This window comes from Heterodontus francisci, chromosome 3, assembly GCF_036365525.1.
Source record: "Heterodontus francisci isolate sHetFra1 chromosome 3, sHetFra1.hap1, whole genome shotgun sequence".
Lineage (NCBI taxonomy): Eukaryota > Metazoa > Chordata > Chondrichthyes > Heterodontiformes > Heterodontidae > Heterodontus > Heterodontus francisci.
Genome location: NC_090373.1, coordinates 56,273,182 through 56,299,571, shown reverse-complemented (window position 1 = coordinate 56,299,571; position 26,390 = coordinate 56,273,182). Strand labels below are relative to the sequence as shown.

Sequence of the window (26,390 nt, the reverse complement as noted above, 5' to 3'; positions counted from 1 at the left end):
GCTGGGATGATCAGGCCCGGCAATCCAGGCGCGGGTTCCGTGGTGGCCCTTGCTGCTCCGATTCTCCAGCGCAAGGTAAACAAGGGATTCATTTCAGTGCAATCTGCAATCAAAGCTCCATGTTGTGCAGTGGAGATTTTCAGGTCTATGGAGACTAGCACGTGACAACAAATTTAATCAGGGAAAATGGCACACGATGAGGACACGAGGATTAAAAGAAATCTTAATAGAGACTGATTTACATTACATTCTCTTTACTACCACAACACATGCATTGAGTTATCTATAAGCCTATTTTTACTGTTACTACGGTCCTTGCTATATTAATTTTTCTCTGTGCAAATAGTAATTTTTGCATATCCCTAACCATCACACTTTCCTTCATGTCCAATATATGCACACTGTTGCCACGCTAAAACTGATATTGCTACCTGTTCCTCAAGTTGTGCAATTTTTTCTTAACTTTTCATCAGGTCTTAAAAATGATGTTCTGTTATCCAATATCTTGCCTCTGTGCTGTGAGTTTAGAGTCATAGAGTCATACAGCATAGAAACAGGCCCTTCCAGTGACCAGGTTAGCCAGGGCCTGATGCATGAAACGTGCTGCATCAATTTGCTGCTCAGCCATTTTGTTTTTTTAAACAGTACAGAGCGCTGTACAAATGGATTCACAAATCTTGTAATTTATACCTGTGCAGTGGATCACTAACTGGTGGGCAAGTGTTAGCGGAGCATAAGCACACATTTAATAATTTTTTTTATAAAAGCAAAATACTGCGGATGCTGGAAATTTGAAATAAAAACAAGAAATGCTGGAACCATTCAGCAGGTCTGGCAACTCTGCTTCTCTTTTCACAGATGCTAACGTTTCAGGTCAGTGACCCTTCTTTGGAACTAAACCCTTCTTCCGAAGAAGGGTCACTGACCCGAAACGTTAACTCTGCTTCTCTTTCCACAGACGCTGCCAGACCTGCTGAATGGTTCCAGCATTTCTTGTTTTTATTAATAATTGTTTTTGTTTGTTTTTCTTGCTAACAAAATAGTATTGCATGAGACTGCTCTTCTGAAAAGCATTCACATCCATCATTTAAATAGTTACAAAAGGGGAGATTAACTTTTTTGAGCAGAGGGAAAATATAGCCCATAGTAGAATAAAAACATATATGAGCAAGAAGAGTCCTCGTTTCATGATCTGTGCAGTTTTAAAATCTGTTTTGTAACTTTGTTCCAAGCCCACATCTTCCTGCTGAATTCAGAAATCTATCAACATTTTTTGAAAGCTTCAACTGTGTGTACTAATTACTCTAGCAGGCAAGTACTTTTGAGAAAAAAAATATTTGATATAATAGAACATACAAAAAAGTCTCCAATTAACAAACTGGAACAGTGCATTAAAAAGTTTCATCTGAGGGCTGTTTTTCATTCAGGAACCTGACCATAAAAAACAGAGAAAATTTCCTTTTCTTCTGATGAAAAACTTGGGTGTAGCCAAGAACAATGCAATAAGAAAGAGTAGAGTAGAGAATTGTACTGACAACTGACCTATCAATATAAACTGAAGTATTTTGTAAATTACAGCAACTGTTTGGAAGCAGCTAATGTACAGTTTACATTAAAAAGGAAAATCACAACTTACACAAGTAATTTAACTAAATTCATAATGAGTGATTAAAGCAAAGCATTTTCAGTTATTTATAACATAATTCACTTGCCTTTTTCAAACTGCAATCTTTTATATCTCTGCATAAGTTCTGCTTCAACAACACATTCAATCTATTGGAAAGACGGACAGTGAAATACTGTTAAGAAATACAAAACAAATCATTTTTCAAGGTACATTATCACTGAAAGGAATCAACAATGCTTGAATGAGCATGTTTTTCAAAATATTCCCATAGTTTCAGTGTTACATCCGGAGTATGTTTATGTAAAGTACATTTATAATGATAAAGTCCACTGGATTACAACCAGCCAATGCCAAATATTGTTTCCTGGGATGCAGAATGAAAGAACCACAGATGCACACAAGTGAGTGCACAGACACATGCAAGCATAGAGGGAATTGGAGAGAGATATATAAAAGACTTGGCACTTATATAGCCACTTTATCACAACAGTTAGAAAACAACATACCTCATTTTCCTGTAGATGACCTCTCTTTGGGCAAGCAGCATCAGGACAGCTAACTGAAGATTCCAGGCCCTCTTTAATTAAAAGCTCCACGTATTGTTTTAGACACTGTTGGCAAACCAGGGCAAAGTTATAAAACTCTTCTGTCCTATGAATTGTGTCTTTTTCCCCCATGTGCAGTTGGAAATTGACTGCACTGAAAGAAATGTCAAAAAAGGTTGAAATTCCCATGATTTAAAAATAACTTGTGCCCACCCCCAGGTCAGGGTTTACCAGACAAAAGTGTCAGTACTCTGCCCAAGTATCTTGGTCTCAACCAGTATGACATTTCTTCAAGTGGCACATGAGCTATCATGTAACTCTTTCAAGTGAGATTGCCAATTAGTAACTTTGTGCTGTGGGACTCATGCACATTTACAACTGGATTAAAGCTGCTCAAAGACCCCTACTGCCAACTAGCATTGGAAGATTTTATCCCAACAGTCTATCCTGGATTTAAAAATAACTTGCATTTATATAGCGTCTTTCACAACCAAAGCACTTTACGGGCAAAGAAGTACTTTTTGAAGTGTAGTCACAGTTGTAATGCAAGAAACGTGGCAGCCAATTTGCGCACAGCAAACTCCCACAAACCACAATGTATTAATGACCAGATTATTTGTTTAAGTGATGTCGGTTGAGGATAAATATTGGTTAGGACACAGATAGCATCATGGGATCTTTTACAGCTACCTTGGAGGGCAGAAGGTTCAACTTCTCATCCTCTGAAAGTGCAGTACTCCCTCATTACTGCATTGAAGTGCCATCTTAGATTACAGGCTCACGTGTCAGGAGTGGGATTTGAACACACAGCCTTCTGACTCAAGTGAGACTGCTACCAACAGAGCCACAGTAACAATGGGAACTGTGAAAGCTGAATCTCAAACTGATCACACCATCTGGCCCTCCTCAAAAGATATTTAAAATACCTTCCCATATTCTGCAAGTCAGAAGATAACATGAGCAAAGACAGGACAGCATTTATCAGCAATAATTGGAGTGAAACTTCCAGAATATGACTCAACAATAAGTGGCTGGAACCATCTTCAGTATTTATAGCATGTAATGCAGCCCTGCAATAAAGGCCGACTCGGGTCTGCAAATGAAACCCAACCAAAGCCTGACAAAACCACATCCGACCCTGAGCCGGCCCGAATCCTTTCATTTTTTTCCCGCGCCTGACCTGACCCGACCATCAGTTAACCTACCTTCCGATTTTCACTTTATTGCTTATCTGCACAAGCTTAAAATAACTAACAAAACCACCTTGAAGTCCAAAAAGTATATTAACATTGGAGCCACTTACCAACGACGTGTTGGGTTCAGGTCGGGTCGGGCCGGACACACACGGTACATGCTCTGCTGGTAAGTATTGAAAAAAAAAAACTTACCTGAACTGGGAGTCCGGGACGAAACTGAGTCTGCGCAGTGAGCGAGTGACGTCACTATGATGTCTCACGCACGCGCTGCAGCTTCTTGCAGGTTCAATGTCAGGAAGGTAAGTAAAGGGATGGTCGAGTCGGGCCGAGTAGTGACGGGTTCGGGTCGGGCTCGGGCAAAATTGGAGGGACTCGGGCCGGGTCGGGCCCGCTGTGGTTCGGTCGGGTTCTTTTTCCCGACCTAAAGCAGGCCTCTACCCCAGGGTACTATAAAGCATCCTTTGAACGAAGGAAGATGGGATAAAAGCCAAGATATTTAATAAGAAATGGCAAGAAATTCCACCTCACCATCCAAGGCCCCAAACACTCCTTTCAGGTGAACCAGCGATTTACTTGTACTTTACTATATTTGCTGCTCACTCTGCAGTCTCCTCTACTTTGAGGAGTCCAAATGCAGATTGGGTGGCTACTTTGCAGAACACCTCCGTTTAGTCCACAAGCATGATCCCGAGATTCCAGTCGCCTGTGATTTTACTTCTCCGCTCCACTCCCACTCTGACCTCGGCCCACTACACTGTTCTGTTGAAACTCAATGTAAGCTTGAGGAACACAGCAACTCATCTTTTGTTTAGGTCAGGGATCTGCAATCTTTTTGAGCTTAAGAGCCTTTTCATAAAAGCTGCCTAAAAAGAACAACTACTGGGAGCTGAAAGATGAAATTTTGACATTTTTAAACCTAATACTTGGCAAATTGCCAAGTGACTCTGGTGGATGCATCATTTGCATATATAATAAAATATGCATTGAATTTATCAACAGAAAAATAACTCAAAATTAAAATAGACCTGACTGAATTATTGCATTTTTTTGGACGATTTTTACTAGAATTTTGTCAGCAAAGTCATCTTTAAAACAAACTTTAACTTAAAATGCTTAGAATTAACAATTTTTTCAGCTGTTCTTGCGATTTAAAAAATATTCTAATAGCACATTCAGAATCACAGAATCCAGAATTTATCTCAGCTATATTAGAAGCAATAATGGTCACAACCATAAAACCCATTCCTCGAATCAAAGGCATTATCTATAGATAGGGCCCTACTATATTCATGGTCAAATTTAACAGATTTCAGGATCACAGCATTTTAAGAATCGTGAATTTCATGTACTTAAATCGTAAATTTCACGGTGTTGCAACAAACCATGAAAATGATCTCCATAAAACAAAAAAAAGGGAGTTTTCTGGTTTCAAATGGCATTTATTGTATACTCAAAAACTATTGTAAAAAGCTGACCATAAACAGGTCACATTCTTTACTCACTGAAGTCAGTGGTTGAATGTGAGCATGGAGTAACCTGCAACTGTCTCTTTCTTCATTCCCTGTCTCTATGCTATGAACACCTGTCCATGTTTAATCACAGATCTCTCCACATCCAGATTGGAATAGTCAGACAGTGCCGTGCTAGCCTTGCAAGGTGGGGGATTCTGCATTCCACAGAGATCCAAAACTGCAGCACAGGCAAAGTACAATCTGGTTATTTTGTAATGCTTTTATAAGCAGGAATCTCCAGCCTACAGTTCTTGCCAAAGCCAGGAATCACATCAAATGCGTTTAAATCCACTATCAACAGGTGCATTTGTGCAGGATCAAAGATACACACAACTTTCAGGAATGCCACAGAAGGTTCTTGAAACCTCTGAGCCACCTTTTCTTCACTGTTTGACTCTTTCCTGTGGCAGTAATATTGTCTGAGTTTCTTTGCCATGCAAGGAAACATCTGTTCAGCACAGGCATTTAATTTAGCTTTATCAGAGCATTGTTCGTTTGACTGTGCTTCAGCCCAGAACAGCAGATCCATTACTTTATTGTAAGTTTTGTGGATTGTGACATGTCGAGATTCATCAGTTGTGTAGCATTCTTGGCAACAAATTGAACCTCCTCATTAAGCTGAGCATCGTTTAGAAGGCTTACAATGTCTGCTAAAACCTGTGTTTTCGGTGTCAGTGTGAGCTCTTCTGAGACAAAGTCCAAGTAGTATTTCAGGTGAGCTGCATATTACTGCCTGAACCAAGAATTCCAACCTGTAATTACTGACTCTGCAGGAAGGGCAATGTTTTGTTTTCCAATTCCAGCTGCATTTGCAATGTGTCGCCTGCATGGAAGCTTACATCTAGGGCAGTGTTTGAAGATCTTTTTCACGTAGCTGACCAGTTTGTCGACTTTACCAAGCTCGCTTTTCCACAGCTCACTGACAAGAGAAATTATATGTGCATTGCAAGTAATATGGACAGCATTAGGCATTACACCTTGGAGCACAGATTTGTAAGATTTTTCATGTAATTTGCATCGTCACTGATGAAAGCGGACACTTTATTGAAATTTGCGCTGTATTTTGAAATGGCTTTATCGTTTGAGAAACTGTGGTGTAATTAACAGCTTCTAAGTGAACGCAGTCTATGAGCACTGTTGTTAGCTTTCCTGACTTTACATCTTCAGCCTTACCAGACATAAAATCAAACAAAACATGCAGCACATAATCATCTTGCTCATCAGTGGACTCATCATAAATAATTGCAAAAGACTCACATGTGTTAATCTGAGACTTCATCTCCTCAATGTGTAGCAAAAACCTTTGGTAGGTAGCCCTGTTGTAGTTTATTTGCACTTGGCAAGCAACCACCACTTTGCACATTACGTTAAACGAATACCCGCAGCTTTTGGTGATCAACTTTTTCCAATGGTATGTTGGCAATTGCAAAAGAATCCACAAGTTCCATTGTAACCAACTGATGATTTTCTGGGCTCTCTGTCGACTTCATAAAAGAGATGAAATCATTGCTTGTTTTTTTGCATGCTTTTTTCCAGCAGTGCGGTGTCGGATGCTCTCTTACTGCTTTGATGGGTTTCGGACTCTAAGTGGCGCTGAACCATTGCCACCATGTGTGATCCAATGAAACATTGCAGCTTATACAGAACGGTATTCCACCATCGGCATGCTGAATTTGGTTTCCAAATGTTTTCACTCAAGGTGCTGCAGTAATATTTGTGGCTGTTTTTGATTTGCTCATTCTGGTATTCTCACTTTTCCGCAAATACTTGAGACAGCTTCTCGCAAAACTGCACTGGAAGCCCTCCCTCATCTACCAATCATATTTTTGGACAGCAGCTGTTGGCCTTTGCTTTTTCTATTTATACCTTCTCTAGACCCATCTTTTGTTTCTTTACTTGTCCCATTACCATCCCTTTTGTCATTTAATCTCTCCTGCATTCCACCCTATCACAAACCTTTCCTTTTGTTCTTCCCCACCTGCCCCCATCCATTTTCTCTGCCTCTACATTGCCTAAAACCTCTAACTTTTTCCAGTTCTGATGAAAGGTCATTACCCTGAAACGTTAACCCTTTTTCTCTCTCCGCATGTGTTGCTAGACCTCAGTATGCCCAGCATTTTCTGTTTTTATTTTAAAAGCCTGGATTCCTGCTTTGTCACTATCTAGCAAACCATCATTCATTGTTCAGAGTCGTCGACGAAGAATGGTTACTTTGACAAAAGTAACAACTGGGCTTTTGATGCCTTTGGAATGGCATCCCAGCAGCATTTGCTGAAACAGAAAAATGGAGGGGAAGGTGTCTTTAAGACTGATGTCCCTTTAAGATCTGAGTATGCTAATGAGTTAAGTACCAGGACCTAGTCATGTGACTCGAAGCCAGAGTCACTTTGCAACTGTAGCATCCAGAGTAAAGTTCTATAAATTGTTAGCTCTGTACCACTTCTTCATTGTAAATCTTCTGGATATTAAAGATATAATGTTGCATCATTCAGATTAGCATCGCGGTCAAAAGTAATGATACCCAGCTAAATACTGACATTGGTGAAAATGCAATGTTATTTTTCAGAACATCATAAACCTTAACTAATAGTAGCCAGTTTGAGATCCTGTTGCTAGATCCTTTACACCACACAAGCAGCATTCAAAATTGTCAGTGGACTGTGGTGCAAACTACCACAATCATACTTACTAAAGGGAAGGGTAGTGCTATTAACTGAACATGACAGGAAGGCAGACCAGATCATTAACAGCTATGGACCAGCTTCCCTAAAGGCCAGCTAGACAAGGTAATCACTGGCTAAGCTAGGCAGAGGAAGATGTTCCCATATTCAATCACACATTTTTGTGTTAATTAATAAAAGCAGAAAGTGCTGGAAATACTCAGCAGGTCTGGCAGCATCTGTGCAGAGAGAAACAGAGTTAACATTTCAGGTCGATGACCTTTCATCAGAACTTTTGCTTTTGTATTTGTCTGTTAGTTCTCAGCCAAGGAGAGGGAGATGTGTTAGAATTGGACTCAGCAGCCCAGGGGAACTGAAATCAGCCCAAATTCACATTTACAGTCATTATCAAGCAAGCATTGCTCACACAAGAAGATGACCAGTTGAGCAAAGGTATCTGGAGTGCAACTGGCAAAGTGTCACCACATCCCACAAGGGGAGAAAAGTAGAATTTGGAGTAACCAAAGTAATAATAGAGGTTTAGTGTAACCAAATCCCCATGACTTTTATTCAGACAGAAAGAACTAAAAATGAGGAATTCTTCACAAATGGATGTCCTGTCCATTTACAAAGAATTGTAGGAAATTTAATTCATTGTTTTGGAAAGCATCCTCAACAATAATAGTTAGAAGATTCAGCTGTTGCACAATAAGGAGCTAGTTAACGGGCTCTCCCCAAGGAATTCAGGATCAGAGTTTGAGGATTGTACACTCTGGATGCAATTTGCAGATGAAGGCAGGTTGAAGTGGAATGGTTGGGACACATAACTTCATTTTCTTGAGGCTGACCATAATCTTCTCAGGGAAGGGACCATCCTTACCTCACCACTACTTCATTCATCTGAATTTGCGTTCTCAATTGTGTTGGCACACATGGTTGAAATCTTAACAAAAAGTGTACTAAACTCCCTCCACGACTGAGCCATAGTCAAGGAAGATCCAGCTACAATACCTGGTGTGTGCTGACTTAGCTGACGTCATCGGGGCTACAATGGGGTTCTTAACGTTGAACTTATCATCTGAGCTAGGATGGGAAAGAAAAAACACAATCTGTCCGGGATCCCACTCCTGATAGTCATCCAGCAGCTCCTGCATAAAATGGCCTATTAGTCTACCAACCATTATCTATCGAAGTTCACACATGAAGAATAGCCAGTTGGGTAAGGTACTGCAGAGCTGCCAGCATCTACTGAACTGGACTCAAATACAAGTCATTCCTTCAGGACAGGTCAAAATTCTGAAGAAAATAAAATGCTGCAACTGAGAAATAGAACAGATTCAAACTAATTTAAATAAATTAGTTTGATCAATTTACCGCGGGTTAATTTCAGTTAAAAAAAAAGAGATTTTAATCTTCTGCTGCAACTCAGAAAACCAGCTCTACGAACAGGTAATCCCTTAGATCACAAATCTTAGGCTTCAGCACTCAATGATAATTGAGACTGTACTGCACCAGTTAGTGGATTCAAAGGCAATGGAGCCAAATGTACTCAACCTCTGCTTGCACGTTACAACATCTGTCATTTGATGTAGTCCAATGATAATATTTATTACTGAACTATTTCCAATAGAAAGTTTATGTGCTAGTTTCTGTTGGTAAAACTGTGGTCAGTTTAGTAGCAGGAAACTGTGTGGTCAGTTTAGCAACAGTAACTGCATTTGCAGTTGCACAACAGTCAAAATGTTTTTGATGTAATTTGCTGAAGTCAGGGGAAGTTCTGTATAAGCCAGCACTATCTAACACATATTGTTATCCTGTATGGGAAAGTTGAAGATTTAGCCTACCCACAACTAGACCAAAATGGTAACGAATCGCAAATTCCATCAACACACATTGTTTCAATTTTCTGTCTGTTGATGACACCAGTGATAACTCCAGTCCAGAAGACTTTCAATGCCTCCAATAGTATGAGCATACTACACAGTTGCCTCTGGGCACACTCCTGCTATTGGAGGGTATTTGTGCATTCTTTATGGGAATTTTGTTATTATAGGTGTCATAACATTCTTATAGTTGCCGGTTAGACGTCAATCTATACAGTATTGTTTATTATACAGCTTTGTTGCAGCTGCATTTATACTGGTAGCACCTGTTTGGCTTAAAGGACTTGATGCATCTAATGCTAAAAGATGATGCAACTAAATAAATATCTTCAATTACTGATGGAGAGGATCAAATACCAAGTGTACCTAGTGCACTAAAAGTATTAAATTATTACTAATTTATATTTAAAATTGAATTCAAGTTGCATGCACTTGAAACCTTCATTTCCACTTAATTCTTCTTTCCGTATTTGTCAATTGTCAATATGTAGTTAGTTAGTTTGCCCTGGCTTTGTCAAATTTGAATCCACTCTGACTTTCGCACTTTGGAGTAATCAAGAATTTTAAGAATATCCTTCAAGCCTACAATGGTTGGCCCAAACACTTCTTTTGCAGTTGCACTAATTTTGGAATGTTATATTTGTTTTTTTTCAGCCAGAGATTAACACTTCAGTGTATTTGGATAGCAATCAGATGAAGTATTTTTCTGCATGGTATCTATCACTGATCAGGTCTTTATCTCTTATTATGATTGGCTACTTATGCTTGGCCGTAGGATAATTTAAAGAGGGAAGAAAGCAAGCCTCGCATATATATGGTGCCTTTCACGACCAGACATCCCGAAGCGCTTTACAGCCAATAAAGTGCTTCTGAAGTGTCGTAACTGTTGTAATGTAGGAAATGCGACAGATAATTTGCACACAGAAAACTCCCACAGACAGCAACATTGTAATGACCAGATAATCTGTTTCAGTGATGTTGATTGAGGGATAATTATTAGTCAGGACACCAGGGATAACTGCCCTGCTCTTCTTCAAAATAGTGCCATGGGATCCACCTGCAAAGCAGATGGGGCATCCGTCTAACATCGCAGCTGAAAGACAGCGCAGAACTCTCTCAGTACTGCATTGGAGTGTCAACCTAGATTGCTGTGCTCATGTCCTGTAGTGGTTCTCAAATCCACAACCTTCTAACTCAGAGGCAAGACTGCGACCAAATGAGTCACAGCTGACACACTCAGACTTTTGAAGACACTTAAACATTGAAGACTTCTTCAGTACTTTTCAGATATTCCCGACTGACACCAACAGCAGTTAACATTTACCCAGCAGTATATAAATGAAGTGTTGTTAGAACTTTGGAAAAACTCACTGGAATGTCTATAAACACCTAACAGACTGTGCAGTATCTCAAATTCTGATTACAAACTGAGATAAAGTAAGCAAAGAGTAAAGGAGAATAAAATATTTGGCCCATTTATCCTCATCCCTCTAATGCTCAAAGTCACCAAAGTGTAGCATCTAATTGTATTTTGAACATTCTTAATACCTTGGACTCTAGAACTTTACATGATGGATTATTCCAGATGCTTATCACTCTTTCGAGTGAAGATTCTGTTCTCCTAATATTGCTTTTAAATTTACTTTTCATCAGTTTATATTTATGTTGGTCTGACTTGGCTTGAAGCAATATTCTGGGTTCACTTTTTGTATATATGCATATATTGTAAGCTAATTGTAATGTCACTCCTCTCAAGGCCATCCCATCTGAGATAAGCGAGTTCGGCATAGACTAGCAATTGGGCACAGGACCTTCTGTGGAAGGGAGTTAAGGAATGCCTATTTATAAATTGGACAATTTAAAGGGAGCGCAGGAACAGGAAGATCTGCGAGTTTATAGGGTGTTTATATTTATGTTACCTTCTTCTCTCCAGCCAGCTTCCTTAATTCTTTCCCTTTTACATTTAAGTTTTCTTTGCACCCTGATTAATGCATGTACGCCCTGTTTAGTTACCAAAAAATGTAGTTTGATTTATGCCTACAGCGAGTTCAGTAAATCATCCCAGGATCCACAACTTGAGATTCCTGGAGAATACTGCAATTCCATAAAACTGTGATGATCTGCATAGACAGAGACCTCTATACCGAACTTAGAGACTCAATATCACTCAAGGTCCATAAACAGTTGGCAGAAATTCTTGTGCTGAACTAAACAGACTAAGAGTTGCTGCACTGGCACAGTTGCACATAGATAACTGCTCTTATTCACGCAGTCAAAAGGTGCAGAGATTCCCCTCATTGTTAAACTCGGTCCAACAAAAGCAATACTACTGCAGAGAAACTCCTCGAGATGCTGCTTTATTGGATCAAAAGATCTTCAATGAGGTTAATCAAGATGGTATTTTTCAATTTGGGCTTGATGGAAACATATCCGCCATCCTTTTACTCAAAAGCAGAATTTGATTCCTCAGATTAAGGGTCACAGACTTGAAACGTTAACTCTGTTTCTCTCTCCACAGATGCTGCCAGACCTGGAAGTATTTCCAGCACTTTGTTTTCATTTTGATTCTTCACTTGACCTTTAATACAGTTGCTGCAACCAACAACATCCATCCTGAATTCGTCTAGATTTCTAAAAGCAATGTTTTGAAAGGTTCTGTACTCCATTGTCACATCGAGTCTACTTCTATTCATCCAAAGTTACATAGTTTGAATTATCCATAAATATAAAATTGAAATAGTGCAAAAACACTACCTGTGTTACTTTATTGAAATTGCTTTTGAGATGATAATTCAGAGTTGTTTTTGTTTGGAGGAAGTTAAATTAACAGTAGAATGCTTTCCTGAAAGTGACACCATGCCAAAAGTACTGCTTTTTTTTTGAAAAAGTCAAGTAAAGATGTCACTGAGCTTTCCAGTTACAGGACAATATGTCTACTGTATGTCTTACAAATTAATGAAGCAATTTCTTTTTAAAATAGAATGAAAACCATTACTGAAAACATTTCACCCCTGGAATAGATAATAAAAAGCTAGCACAGCATCAACGTATGCAATAATCATAGCGATTTGTTAAAATTCTTCCCGTCGAAATGACGACTAAAATCAGTAATGGCAGATGTGGCAACCTTCAATGTCAAAAGAACTGTTCCGAATGAAATGTAGAAAATTATAGAAGACCGAAGAATGATTTCAGTGTAAATCCTCCAAGAGTCATTCAAACTACACTGAAAGCCCAGGGTGCATCATTTTAAATTTAAGGGAGCAGCAGTTTTCGAAAGTTAGCCATACAATGATCAGATATATTAAGACAAATTGTGTTAGTTAAAAAAAATGTATCCAGTTACCCATTCACTTGAAATAGGAAGATGGTAGTGTTGAATTTCATCTGGTTGGTTTTGAAAAAAAATCCATACAAAGAGGAATTAAGCCTACATTTTGAATTAGGTGATGAATACTGATGTAGTATTAACAATTAAAATTTGAACAGTCCATTTCAAAAAGTAAAACTGTCCTGGCAATTGGTTCCATCAGATCATACAAGATTCAAGACTACAAACAAAAAAAAAATTACATTAGTGAAATGAAAGCAATTCTCTGAATACAAGAGAGACAAGGAGACAGGCAGGTATCCATCTTTGGATGGAATCTGAAACAAAAAAATCTATACTGAATAACAGAATGGAAAATTTAAATTTTAAGCTAATCTTCCCATATGTTTGGGTCCAAAGCAATTTTTATACTACATGACTTTTATTGGACAGGAAGATATGCAGATTCTACAAACATCAGCAATGAAGAATATAGCTTGCTGCAGCATTTTAAATCAAACTCAACTGATTTAACATGATGCACGCAGCAATCTCAATATCAAATCAAAATACATTGGGGCACTGAAAGCTTTGCAAAATTGTTTAAAGGTCCTGCAACCAGTTACAAAAGCAAAAGAAAAATCATACCAACCAGGGTACAGAATATGCACTGGCACTGGGATAACGTCGTCATTTGCTCCAAAGGATATTCCCCAAGACACAGTTTACAAGACACAAGGGGATCCAGTGCCAGGTCCCAAGTAGGCCTATATCTTGCTGTTGTCATTCTAAGCTGAATCTAGGAGAGAGAAAAAAATAGAAGTATCTGCAACTTAAATAACTTAATTGTTTGGTGGTCAAAAGCTAGAGTCAATTTTGAAAGAAAAGCACAAAACTAACAAGTTCAAAGCTAAGTAAGTGTTGATCTTCCATCATCAAAAAATGCTGGCCTTGCCAGTGATGCCCACATCCCATGAAAGAATAAAAAACTGACAGCCATTGCCTCATTTGAATGCCTTTGCAATATGCATAATGTACTGTGGCAGATAAATGCTTTTATTATTTGGTAGTTTGCATGCTATACCAATTAACCAGTGAAAGCATGGTCTTACCTAGTGAGAACTAAACATTCCCATTTCAAAAAGAAATTGGTTATTTCAACAGATTTGTTAGTGTGCTAGAATTTCAGAATGCTGGTAAGCAAGCAACATCCCTATATGGAAGTTTATCATGGGATCTTACATCACAGAAGGAGGTCATGGCCTACTTTGCCTGTGCTGGCTCTTTGAAAGAGCTATCCAATTGGTCCCACTCCCCTGCTCTTTCCCCATAGCCTTGCAGTTTTCTCCCTTTAAAGTATCTATCCAATTCCCTTTTGAAAGTTATTACTGAATCTTCTTCCAACACCCTTTCTGGCATTACATTCCAGATCATAATAACTCAGTGCGTCATCTCACCTATGGCTCTTCTACCAATTACCACCATCTGTGCCCTCTCGTGACCGGCCCTTCAGCCAATGGAAACAGTTTCTCCTTAGTTACTCTTATGAAAATTCATGATTTTGAATGCCTCTATTAAATTTCCAATTAACCTTCTCTGCTCTAGATTGGAAAAGTTGAGATTATTTAATTGAAGAGAAGGTTAAGAGGAGATTTGATAGAGGTATTCAAAGTCATGAGGGGTCTGGACAAAGTAAATAGGGAGAAACTTCCCACTGGTGGAGGGATAGAGAACCAGAAGGCACAGATTTAAGGTAATTGGTAAAAGAAGCAAGGGCGACTTGAAGAAAAACATTTTTACGCAGCGAGTGGTTAGGATCTGGAATGCACTGCCTGAGAGTGAGGTGGATGCAGGTTCAATGGAGGCATTCAAGAGGGAATCAGACAACATTCTGAAAAGGAAGAATGTGTAGGGCTATGGGAGAAGGTGGGGCGAATTGCTCCTTCAGAAAGCAGCACAGACAGGCCGAATGGTCTCCTTCTGTGCTGTAGCCATTCTATGATTCTAACAAGAACAATCCCAGCTTCTCTATTCTCCCCACGTAACTGAAATACCTCATCCTTGGTATCATTCTAATAAATCTCCTCTGCACCCTCGAAGGCCTTGACATTCTTCCTAAAGTGTGGTGTCCAGAATTGTGCACCATATACCAGCTGAGGACCAGTGTTTCATAAAGGTTTAGCATAACTTCCTTGCTTTTGTACACTATGTTTCTATTTATAAAGTCAAGGATCCTGCATGCTTTTTGAAAAAAAAAACAGTTTTGTCACCTAAGATTTCTGTATGTAAACCCCCAGGTGTCTCTGTTTCTGCACTCCGTTTAAAAAAAACACACTATTTTAAATAAGTCCTGGATTCAATTGTTAGTCTATGCAGAACTTATTTCAAATGGGGTGGCATCGAAATTCACAGTACGATTCGCCTAGCTCAGATAAGGTGGAAGAACTAAAACCTGTTCAAAATTATAGGGATTTTGAGAAGGTAATTCAGGAAAAAAATATTTCCGTCAGTGAGTGAGTCAGCACCTAAAGACAGCAATTTAAGATCTTCACGAAAAAAAAACAAATGGGGAGGCTGCGAGAATTAATGTCTTTAAAAAGTCAAGGGTTGTGATACAGTCAAGTGAGGAGGGGTTGAAGGGTTTCCCTCTTTTCTCCCCCCTTATTAGACCACAACAGGTCTAAATCTTTCTTAAAGTGGATGCATTGGCCAATTCAGTAGGTGTTTGATTGGTTCTTGTTATGATCACAATGAGAACCAATCGGACAGGTTTTCTTGAGTTAAGAAAGAGGTTTACTTTAATTGTACCTAAACCGAACTAATCGAATAATAAACAATGCGCCAACTTTCACACACACTAGAGGTTTACACATACGCAAATAGGTTGCAGAGTTGGAAAAGATAGATTGGTTGAGTTGGAGTCCATGAAAAAGGTATACAGTCTGTGGAGTTTTGTGATTCGGCTGGCTTTTAGCTGAATTCAGTGGTCCTGAGGCTTTTAATTTGAAGAGATAGATGACTGTTTTGGTGAGTCTCTTGGAGATAGCAATGCAAATGATTTCCTCCAACTGGGTTTCGGATTGTAGCCAGAGTATGCAAAGGTGTTCGGTCAACGAACAGGATTTGAAAGCTTTCAAGCTGGAATGGAGAGAGCGAGAGAGACCCCACTTAGGGTCTGCTCATGTCAGAGTCCAGTTGCTTCTCCTTTGCTGCAGAAAAAAACAGCAGCTTAAAACCACAGATGGGGGCGGGGGGAGCTTGCTAAATGACAGTTACTCAGTGATTCAAACATAGCAGTTAGCAGTACTTCTATGCTTGCTGAAAGAACAGTTAGTTCCTATAAACTTCCTGGGTCTTGGTTCTTTCCGGAAAATGCAGCCATTTCGTCTCCCTCCTCACAGTGCTTTGCAATGTAGGATACAGTGTAACAAACTGGGTGATCATCTTAAGCTGCCAGCAGTCATCCTGTTTTAAATGTTCTTTTTAAAAATGTCTTTGAAAATGAAAATACAAATTCAGATCTCCAGTCAGTGGATTAAAGAAAATGATCATTCAACAAACCACATTGGGCATACCAGTTGTTAGAATATGGAATACCTGTCTAGAAACAGTGGTAGTAGCAGATCTGTAAAAACTTTAGAAGGGAAGTGGATAAATGCCTAATGAAAGAAAGATTCAGCAGAGTATGGGCATAGGGTAGGGGTTGAGTGAGACTAAATGAATAACTCTTTCAGAGCTGACAATGGACCCAGTGGTCTCTTTCTGTGCTGTAAAAGTGCATGGAGGTGAATTTCCTCAAGGTATTTCCATACCACCACCATAACCTCAATGGAAACCCTGTCTATGCCTGTAAATGGTGTTTCTGCCAAATCCTTGCTGAACTTGACAGCAGAATGGGAGAAGGTCCGAGTAATCTCCCGGCATATGATTGAGACAAAACAAGTGTTTATGGGACTGGAGTCTAATCAGAACAAAATAAAAATACATCAAGATGTTTAAAGGAAAAATGCAGCAAACTGCACTATGCCTGACATATCAGTACTAGGTATCATTCACAGTAATACTTCAAATTAGTCAATTACCAATAAAAAAAATTCTATTTATTGCAGTTAAATTTTTTAATCACTTCTGCAAATGGAGTCAGAAGACAAATCAATTGCTGCAGAAAAAAAATCTTGTCGAATTCAAATACCACAAACGCAAGTTTATCTTGGAAATAACGGAACATATTTTACTAAACATTTTTAAAGGTATTCAGCTCTGTACATTAACATCCTGATCTAACAGTTAAACAGCACTTTCTATTAAAAACTATTACAGCCTCTCTGTTTCTCCAAACTCCTGAGTACTGAAGAAGCAAGTTGTTGAATGCCTTTTCCTTGGCCGTTTTAAAGTCCAGTAAATTATATAATCATTTCTACTTATATATAAATTCTTTACCATTAATTCGAATTTAGGTGCAGTAATCTACTTACTGATGGACCACGTTCCAAACAAGCCAGAGAACAAAGAGGTCATTGGTGGCTGATCTTAAAGGTAGCATGAAACTGACCTGAAATTAACGTAGAGAGTTGTAAAAAGCAGTTTTGAAGACTTTCAAGGTCACATTGTGCTTTAGCGAAGTCAAAATGCTCTGGAAAGTCTCAGTTTCTCCAAAGTCTGAGCTTCTAATAGAAGTTGCTTTATTAATATAATCACAAAGGTTTGGCAAATGTTTTTGTGCAGAATGATGCTTCGAAATTAATTTCTTTAAACAAGAAAAGGAGATGCTACCTATTTACAGTCTATCTATTTTTTAGTACAGATTTCCCACTTTGCTGTGTTATTTATATTTCTTTGAATTACCAAATAATTTTGTTGTTTCAGTGCAACTCTCCTAGAATCATACAGCATAGAAGGAGGTCATTTAGCCAGTCAGAGACTAGAACCAGGGGACATAGTCTCAGACTAACGGGCAGGCCATTTAAGACGGAGATGAGGAGGAATTTCTTTACTCAGATGGTGCTGAATCTTTGGAATTCTCTACCCAGAGCACCATGGAAATTCAATCATTGAGCATGCTCAAGACAGAAGTCAATATCTGGATATGAATGACATCAAGGGATATGGGGATAATGTGGGAAAATGGCGTTGAGGTAGATGATCAGCCATGATACAACTGAATAGCGGAGCAGACTCGACAAGCTGACTGACCTACTCCTGCTCTTCTGCTCCTATGTTCTTATGTTCCTATGTCATGCCTCTGCCATCTCTTTGAACAAGCTATCCAATTAGTTCCACTCCCCTGCCCTTCCAAAGTGCCACAAATTTTTCCCCCAGGTATTTATCCAATTCCATTTTGAAAGTTATTACTGAATCCGCATCCACCACCTTTTCAGACACTCCATTCTAGATCATAACACGAGGTGCAAAAAAAAAAATTCTCATCACATCTCTGCTTCTTTTGCCAATTACCTTAAATCTTTATCCTCTGGTTACCAACCCTTCTACTGCTGGTAACAGTTTCTCCTTATTTACGTTATCAAAATCCTTCAGGAATACTACTGTTAAATCTCCCCTTAACATTTTCTGCTCCAGGAGAACAACCCTAGCTTTCCTTTAAATGAAGCTGCAGTAACTGAAGCTCCTTGTTCCTAGTACTATTCTAGTAAATCTCCTCTGCACTCTCTCCAAGGCCTTGACATCCTTACTAAACAGTGGTGCCCAGATTAGGATTCAATACTCCATCCAGATGGGGCCTAACCAGTTAACTATGAAGGTTTAGTATGACTTCCTTGCTGTTGTATTGTGCTCGTTTATAAAGCCAAGGATCCCGTATGTTTTTTTGAAAAAAACAGCCTTCTCAACTTATTCTGCCATCTTCAAAGATTTGTGCACGTACACCGCCAGGTCTCTCTGTTCTTGCACCCCATTTTTAAACTGTACAATTTAATTTATATCGCTTCTCTTCATCCTATCAAAATGCATCACTTCACACTTTTCCGTACTGCATCGGCTACATGGCTGCCCATTTCACCAGTCTATGTCCTCCTGAAGTCAGGAGTAACTGAATTTCAGGAGTAGACAGAATTCATAGAACATCATGGCTTCTGATCAAGAATGACAAAGGTCAACTGTATCAACATCATTTTATCAAATAAAATCATATATTCCTTTATGTATTATAAATGAACCAAATAAATATCAAACATTAACATAATAAATAGGGTTAGTAGAGCAGATTAAAATACAATTTCTATTGTTTAGAAATCAAAAGCTCAGATTCAATCTTTTTTCAGTCCAAACTTCCTCCCCTCCTCTCCCAAAGGTTTGCACCTCCTCAAGGTAGAGGACATCTCAGCCAAGTTGAGTCCTGGGTCTGATACCAACGTATAGAGATACTTACGCCCACTAGGAGTTGGTCAACAATCAGAAATTAAGGGCCTAATTTTAACTCTAAGTGGATGGGTTTTGATGGAGTTAAAATCTCACCTTAAGAATCTCCAGGACATATCGACTCAGAAGACTGGTTGCTTTTCTCCTTCCATAACCCAGGACCCTGCAACCAATTGTAACATGTTACTGAGATCAGTTAACTCAACACAGATTGGCAATCAAACCTTGAACCACCCTGGTCTGTATGACTCAGAGACCAAGAGGGAAACTTTAACCTGGCCCAGCCAGCGAGAAAATGCCACATCCGATCAGCCATCCAATCGATCAGATGGCAAGCAAAAATCAGATGGGAGATAAAACATTCAATCCGATTTTGTTAATTTGTCGCTAGGTGGGTTCGGTTAAAGTTACATCCAGAAACATTGCATCAGAGCCATTGGGAGAGTTCCGATTCGTTAACAGCTTAGTTTCATTGTACATTCTCAGGCAGAGTGTGGACAGATCTTATGAAATAGAATGATAGAAAGTTTAAGGCATAGAAAGAGGCCACTTGGCCCATCGTGTCTGTGCTGGCCGAAAAACATTGCACTCAGTGTAATCCCACCTTCCAGCATTTAGTCCGTAGCCCTGCAGATTATGGCACTTGAGATGCATATCCAGACTCCTTTTAAATGAGTTGAGGGTTTCTTCTCAATTATCCTTTCAGGCAGTGAGTTCCAGACCCCCACCATCCTCTGCGTGAAAAACCTTTCCTCATCTTCCCTCTAATCTTTCTACCAATCACTTTAAATCTATGGCCCCTAGTCACTGACCTCTCTGCTAAGGTAAATAGGCCCTTCACATCAACTCTATCCAGGCCCTTCACAATTTTGCACATCTCAATCAAATCTCCCCTCAGCCCTCTCTGTTCCGTGGAGAACAACCCCAGCCTATCCAATCTTTCCTCACAGCTGCATTTTTCCAGTTCCGGCAACATCCTCATAAATCTCCTCTGTACCTTCTCTAGTGTAAATACATCCTTTCTGTAATGAGGTGACCCGAACTTCACACCGTAGTCAAGTTGTGGCCTAACCAATGATTTATACAGTTCCAGCATAACCTCCCTGCTCTTATATTCTATACCTCAGCTAATAAAGGAAAGGATTCCATACACCTTCTTAATCGTCTTGTCGACCTGTTCTGCTACCTGCAGGAATCTGTGGACATTTACTCCAAGGTCCCTCACTTTCTCTACACTTCTCAGTATTTTCTCATTAATCCGTACTCCTTTGCCTTGTTTGACCTCCACAAATACATCACCTTACATTTCTCCAGGTTGAATTCCATTTGCCACTTTTCTGCCCATCTGACCAGACCATCAATATCTTGCTCCAGCCTACAGCTATCCTCCTCACTATCTAACACATGGCCAATCTTTGTGTCGTCTGCAAACTTCTTGATCATCCCCCCTACATTTACGTCCAAATCATTAATAAACCCCGCAGAACGCCACTGGAAACAGCCCTCCATTCGCAAAAACACCAATCAACAATTACCCTTTGTTTCCTGCCATTGAGCCAATTTTGTATGCACCTTGCTGCATTTCCCTGGATCCCATGGGATTTTATATTTTTTAACCAATCTGCCATGTGGGTCAAGATCCTTGCTAAAATCCATGTAGACACGTCAACTGCACTACCCTCATCTATCTTCCTTGTTACTTCTTCAAAAAATTTGATCAAGTTGCTCAGACAAGACCTTCCCGTAACAAATCCATGCTGACTGTCTTTGATTAATCCATGCCTTTCTAAGTGATAGTTTATCCTGTCTCTCAGAATTGAGTCCAATAATTTGCCCACTACTGAGGTTAGACCGACTAGCCTGTAATTATTCAGTTTGTCCCTCGCTCCATTTTTAAACAGAGGTACAACGTTAGCAGTTCTCCAATCCTCTGGCACCACACCTGTATCCAGTGAGGACTAGAAAATGATGGTCATACCTTCCACTATTTCTTCTCTTGCTTCTCTTAACAGCCTGGAGTACATTTCATCTGGCCTTGGTGATTTATCAATTTTCAAGGATGCTAATCCCATTAATACTTCCTCTCCCTACGTTGATTACATCCAATACTTCATACTCCTCTTCCTTAACTACAATATCTGCATCGTCCCCCTCTTTTGTGAAGACAGACGGAAAGTATTCATTAATAACAATACCAACATCTTCTGCCCCTACACATAGATTACCTTTTTGGTCTTTTATGGGTGCTACTCTTTCCTTTGTTATCCTCTTACTCTAAATGTATTGATAAAACATCTTTGGGCTCACCCTGATTTTGCTTGCCAATATTCTTTCATGCCCTGTCTTAGCTTTTCTAATTTCCTTTTTGATTCCACCCCTCCACTTTCTATACTCCTCTCGGCTTTCTGTAGTGTTGAGTTCTGTGTCAGGCATAAGCTTTCCTTTTCTTACTCTGTAAGCTCCTTGACATCCATGGGGCTCTAGATTTGGCCGTCCCACCCTTTTTCTTTGTGAGAACATGTTTACTTTGAACCCCTTGAATCTCCCCTTTGAATGCTCTGACACTGGTTTACCTTCAAGTAGCTGTTTTCAATGCACTTTTACTAAATCACTCCTCAGTTTAGTAAAATTGGCCTTGCCCCAATTGAGAATTCTAAATCCTGTTCTATCCTTGTCCTTTTCCATGATTATGTTTAAACTAACTGAATTATGATTACTACCACCAAAATGCTCTCCCACTGCTACTCCTTCCACCTGCCCATCTTCATTTCCTAAAACTAAGTCTAAAACTGTGTCCTGTCTTGTTGGACTTGCTACATAGTGGCTAAAAAAGTTCTCATGAATACACTTCAAGAATTCTGCTCCCTCAATTCCTTTCACACTAAAACTATCCCAGTTAATATTGGGGTAGTTAAAATCCCCCATTACTGCCCTGTTGTTCTTGCACTGCTCAGAGATTTGCCTACCTATCTGCTCTTCTATCTCCCGCTGACTGTTTGGGGATCTAGAGTACACTCCCAGCAGTGTGATTGCCCCTTTTTTGTTCCTTAGCTCAATTCATATGGCCTCTTTTGATGAATCTTCCAACATATCATCCCTTCTCACAAGTGTAATAGTTTCTTTGAGTTATCTTGAGACAGATAATGCCAGAAACCACCAATTGAGATATTACTCAAGTTCAAAGTAACCTAAACCAGCTGAAAACAGAAGCAGAGAACTTGAATTGAACTAAAAAGAATATTTCAGATTTTAAAAGCATTTCTGACCTCATCACACCACTAAATTGTAGACTGGGACCAACTCTGGATTTGGCAACATTTTTGGCATGGATTTGGTTCATTCGAGTTCAATCTAATGAACAGTAAGATTCAAATGAGTCTGTGGACCTGACAGAGCTGGTAATTGATTTATCAAAGACCCAACTTATAGAAAACTTGTCTACAAAGTAACAAAGACGCATCTTAATCCTAAAAGAAACCTGCCACAAGTATGACAAGTAGAAATGCTGTATGGTTCTAGCTGACTAAATCTTTGCATTTATATATGAATATGTAGAGCCTTACTGGCTATCATGTTATGTACCTTGTTCAAGTGATCATAATGACATGTGAAACTTGGCCGTGTGCTTCAACAAACTATGTAATCAGAGCGAATCATAGCCGATCCCAATCTTGACCTTACCCTTCATCTATGCATACACAGTGGCCCTTTCATTTCGATAAGTTTATTAAGATGTCCTGATAATTAATATTTAAGGGCAGCAGGGATAAGCCAGGGAACTACAGGCCGGTGAGCCTTACATCAGTGGTGGGAAAGTTATTGGAAGGGATTCTGAGAGACAGGATTTATATGCATTTGGAAAGGCATGGTCTGATTAGGGATAGTCAGCATGGCTTTGTGCATGGGAAATCATGTCTCATGAATTTGATCGAGTTTTTTGAGGAGGTGACCAAGAGGATTGATGAGGGCAGGGCGATGGACGTTGTCTAGATGGACTTTAGCAAGGCCTTTGACAAAGTCCCTTATGGTAGGCTGGTCCAGAAGGTTCGAACACATGGGATCCAGGGTGAGCTAGCCAATTGGATACAAAATTGGCTTGGTGATAGGAGGCAGAGGGTGGTAGTGGAGGGTTGTTTTTCAGGTTGGAGGCCGGTGACCAGTGGTGTGCCGCAGGGATCGGTGCTGGGCCCTCTGTTGTTTGTCATATATATTAATGACTTGGATGTGAATGTAAGGGGCATGATTAGTAAGTTTGCTGATTGGTGGTACAGTGGGCAGTGATGAAGGTTGTCTAAGGCTACAACAGGATATAGATCAACTGGGAAAGTGGGCAAGGGATTGGCAAATGGAATTTAACGCAGACAAGTGTGAAGTGATGCATTTTGGGAAGTTAAACCAGGGCAGGACATATACAGCGAATGGCAGGGCCCTGGGGAGTGTTGTTGAGCAGAGAGACCTTGGGGTGCAAGTACATAGTTCCCTGAAAGTGGCAACACAGGTAGACAGGGTGGTGAAGGAGGCGTACGACATGCTTGCCTTCATCGGCCGAGGCATTGAGTACAAGAGTTGGGACGTCATGTTACAGTTGTACATAACGCTGGTAAGGCCGCATTTGGAGTACTGTGTGCAGTTCTGGTCGCCGCACTACAGAAAGATGTGATTAAGCTAGAGAAGGTGCAGAAATGATTCAGAAGGATGTTGCCTGGTTTGGAGGGCTTGAGTTATAAAGAGAGATTGGATAGGCTGTGTCTGTTTACCCTGGAGTGAAAGCAGGCTGAGAGGGGATATGATAGAGGTATATAAAATTATGAGAGGCATAGATAGGGTAGATAGCCAGAGTCTGTTTCCCACGGTAGGGCTGACTAAAACTAGAGGGTTTAGATTTAAGGTGAGCAGGAGGAGGTTTAAAGGGGATCAAAGGGGTAAATTTTTCACACAAAGAATAGTGGGTATCTGGAATGAGCTGCCTGAGGAGGTGGTGGAGGCAGGAACAGTAGCAACATTTAACAGGCATCTGGACAGGTATTTGAATGAGAAAGGCATCGAGGGATATGGAATTAATGCAGGCAGGCGGGATTAGTATAGACAGGCATTATGGTCGGCATGGACGCGGTGGGCCGAAGGACCTGTTTCTATGCTGTACGACTCTATGACTATAATTTTATATTCATTATATTAAATGTAGAAGGCTTCCTTTCCCTTTCTCTCTGGTAGCTTAGTTACATTATCCAGCAAATAGCTGATCCATGAAAACTACTTTCAATGCCTGGACTATGCTAAATTAGCAGATCTCAGCCATGGCAGCAGTAAGAGTGCTGTAACAACATCAGTGGGTCCCTGTTAGGCAGCAAAAAAAAAAGTAATTTGGAAGATGGCTCAAAGAGAGTTATGTATTTCTTTCTTGTATTTGAATATGGTGTTCCTTAATGAATTACTGTTTATGTAAAATGACAAAATCTTATTACTGGTGTTAGGTCTGTATATTTTCTTTTGTTTTTTTCTTCAAACATCCCATATCGTGTGTATACTTGGGGGGTGGAAAGGCTTTCTGTGTCAAGCACTGGCCCAGCTACATGGGTAGTTTGCACACTAGAGGCTGATTTTGTCACGGGTTTCGGTGCTGGCCCTGGAAGTAGGTGTCATCGCCACGTCACGTGTGCAGTTGACTGACTGCGATCACATGACAGCCGGCCGCTTAACATATTGTATGCGCAAGGCCTGTCCTATTGCAGGACAGGGACGGGCTCCCAGGTGCTGATTGCAGCGTCAAATAACTCCAGTGCAGGTGCTGGTGCCATTTTTAAAGTGCTGCCAGGGCTGCGGGTATTGCTGCCTTTCAATGAGGTAGTGATCCTGGAGTGCAGCTGGACTCCTCTGCACCACTGTAGCCATTGTTGCTGCATTATCAGCTGCTGGACCCCTCTACACCACTACCACTGCTGCTGACTGTCCGGATGGAGCAGGAGTGGACTGGGACTATGCCCGAGGCAAGACACCAGGTGGCCCTACGGTTTAGTGATGCCTCCCCGAAGATTCTTCTTCAGGCTGCAAGGGAAAGGCAGAGGTCCTCTTTCCAAGACATGTCAAGCGATCCGCCTGACCAAGCGAGCCTAGATGGAGATTACAGAAGAGGTCAGCAGCCGTGGGGTTAACCCCGGAACTGTGTCCTGTGTTGCAAGAGGGTCAATGACCTCCTTCGCTTTGCCAAGGTGAGTCCTCCTTACCTCTCTTCTTTTTGGGGTTTGCATGTGCCTACACAGAAGAGAGCATGCTATGAGGAGGGAGTGATCACAAAGGTCATGGCAAGGTGTTTAAGCACCACCACATCCTGGCAGATTCAAGGCTGCTTCTTTCACAGCTCATACCCATTACCTCCCGAGAGTGGAGGTGGCGAAAAGACATGTTGGAAAACCCATCAGGGGACAAGGGGCTTTCACTAGCATAACTGTCCTGTTGCTCTTCCTGCAAAGTCTAACTATGTCCCTCTTTCCACTTGCAGGAGAAAAAGGCACATAACACCTGGGAAACATCAGGGACTGAAGGAGGAATCCCTTGTGTGTCCTCTGACGCTGGCTGAGGAAGAGGCTCTGGAGCTAGTGGGGGCCTAGGGCTGCTGTGCAATCATGGTCAGTGAGACTGGAGCGTGCGTACAGGAGAGTGAGGAAAGATTGTGTTTGTGTGTCCTCAACCACACTTCTGGAGATCTACACATGCATGGCTGGCATGACGAGATCTGAAAACCGAACCCAATAATATTGGTGTTCTCTCCAGCAGGCCGGAGGCAAGCGCAGATGCTGTGATGGGTACCTGCCGTCAACCTCTGTGCATCTCTCCCCACTCCGTGTCTATCGCTCCCCCCCACCCCTCCCCTTTGTGTCCATCCCTCTCCCTGTCTCTCTCACCCCACCTCTCTCATCCTCTCCCCCTCTCCCTAGCCCGTCCCCTCCCTCTCTTGCCCCTCCCTCCACCTCTCCCCCTCTCTGACCGTTACTGGGAGCAGGATCAGGTGTTTCTGAACTTCGTTAAGATTCGGGTTTACCGGCGGGCTTTTAAAAAAAATAACTGGAACCCGTCGGAAAACCACAAATCTGTCTGGGTTCAGAAGTGCTGTTCCCTCTTTCAGCACCTGTCAGTGTGAAACTGACACTTATGATTTTATTTTTATAAAGCCAGTCTGAAGAAGCCACTGAGAAATTTTTAGTCCCTGAAATGTATTTATTTATTTTTTATTTATTTAGAGATACAGCACTGAAACAGGCCCTATGGCCCATCGAGTCTGTGCC

General features: G+C 40.6%; 1 protein-coding gene across 1 annotated transcript in view; it reads right to left on the bottom strand.

The window, feature by feature from the left end:
• LOC137356489 (probable E3 ubiquitin-protein ligase RNF144A-A) overlaps nucleotides 1–26,390 on the bottom strand; it is a 95,945-nt gene that overhangs the window by 38,340 nt on the left and 31,215 nt on the right. Inside the window, 4 exon segments of the mRNA XM_068022376.1 lie at nucleotides 1,713–1,773; nucleotides 2,134–2,238; nucleotides 13,385–13,531; nucleotides 19,204–19,270. Of these exon segments, the coding sequence (XP_067878477.1) occupies nucleotides 1,713–1,773; nucleotides 2,134–2,238; nucleotides 13,385–13,531; nucleotides 19,204–19,270 (380 nt within the window).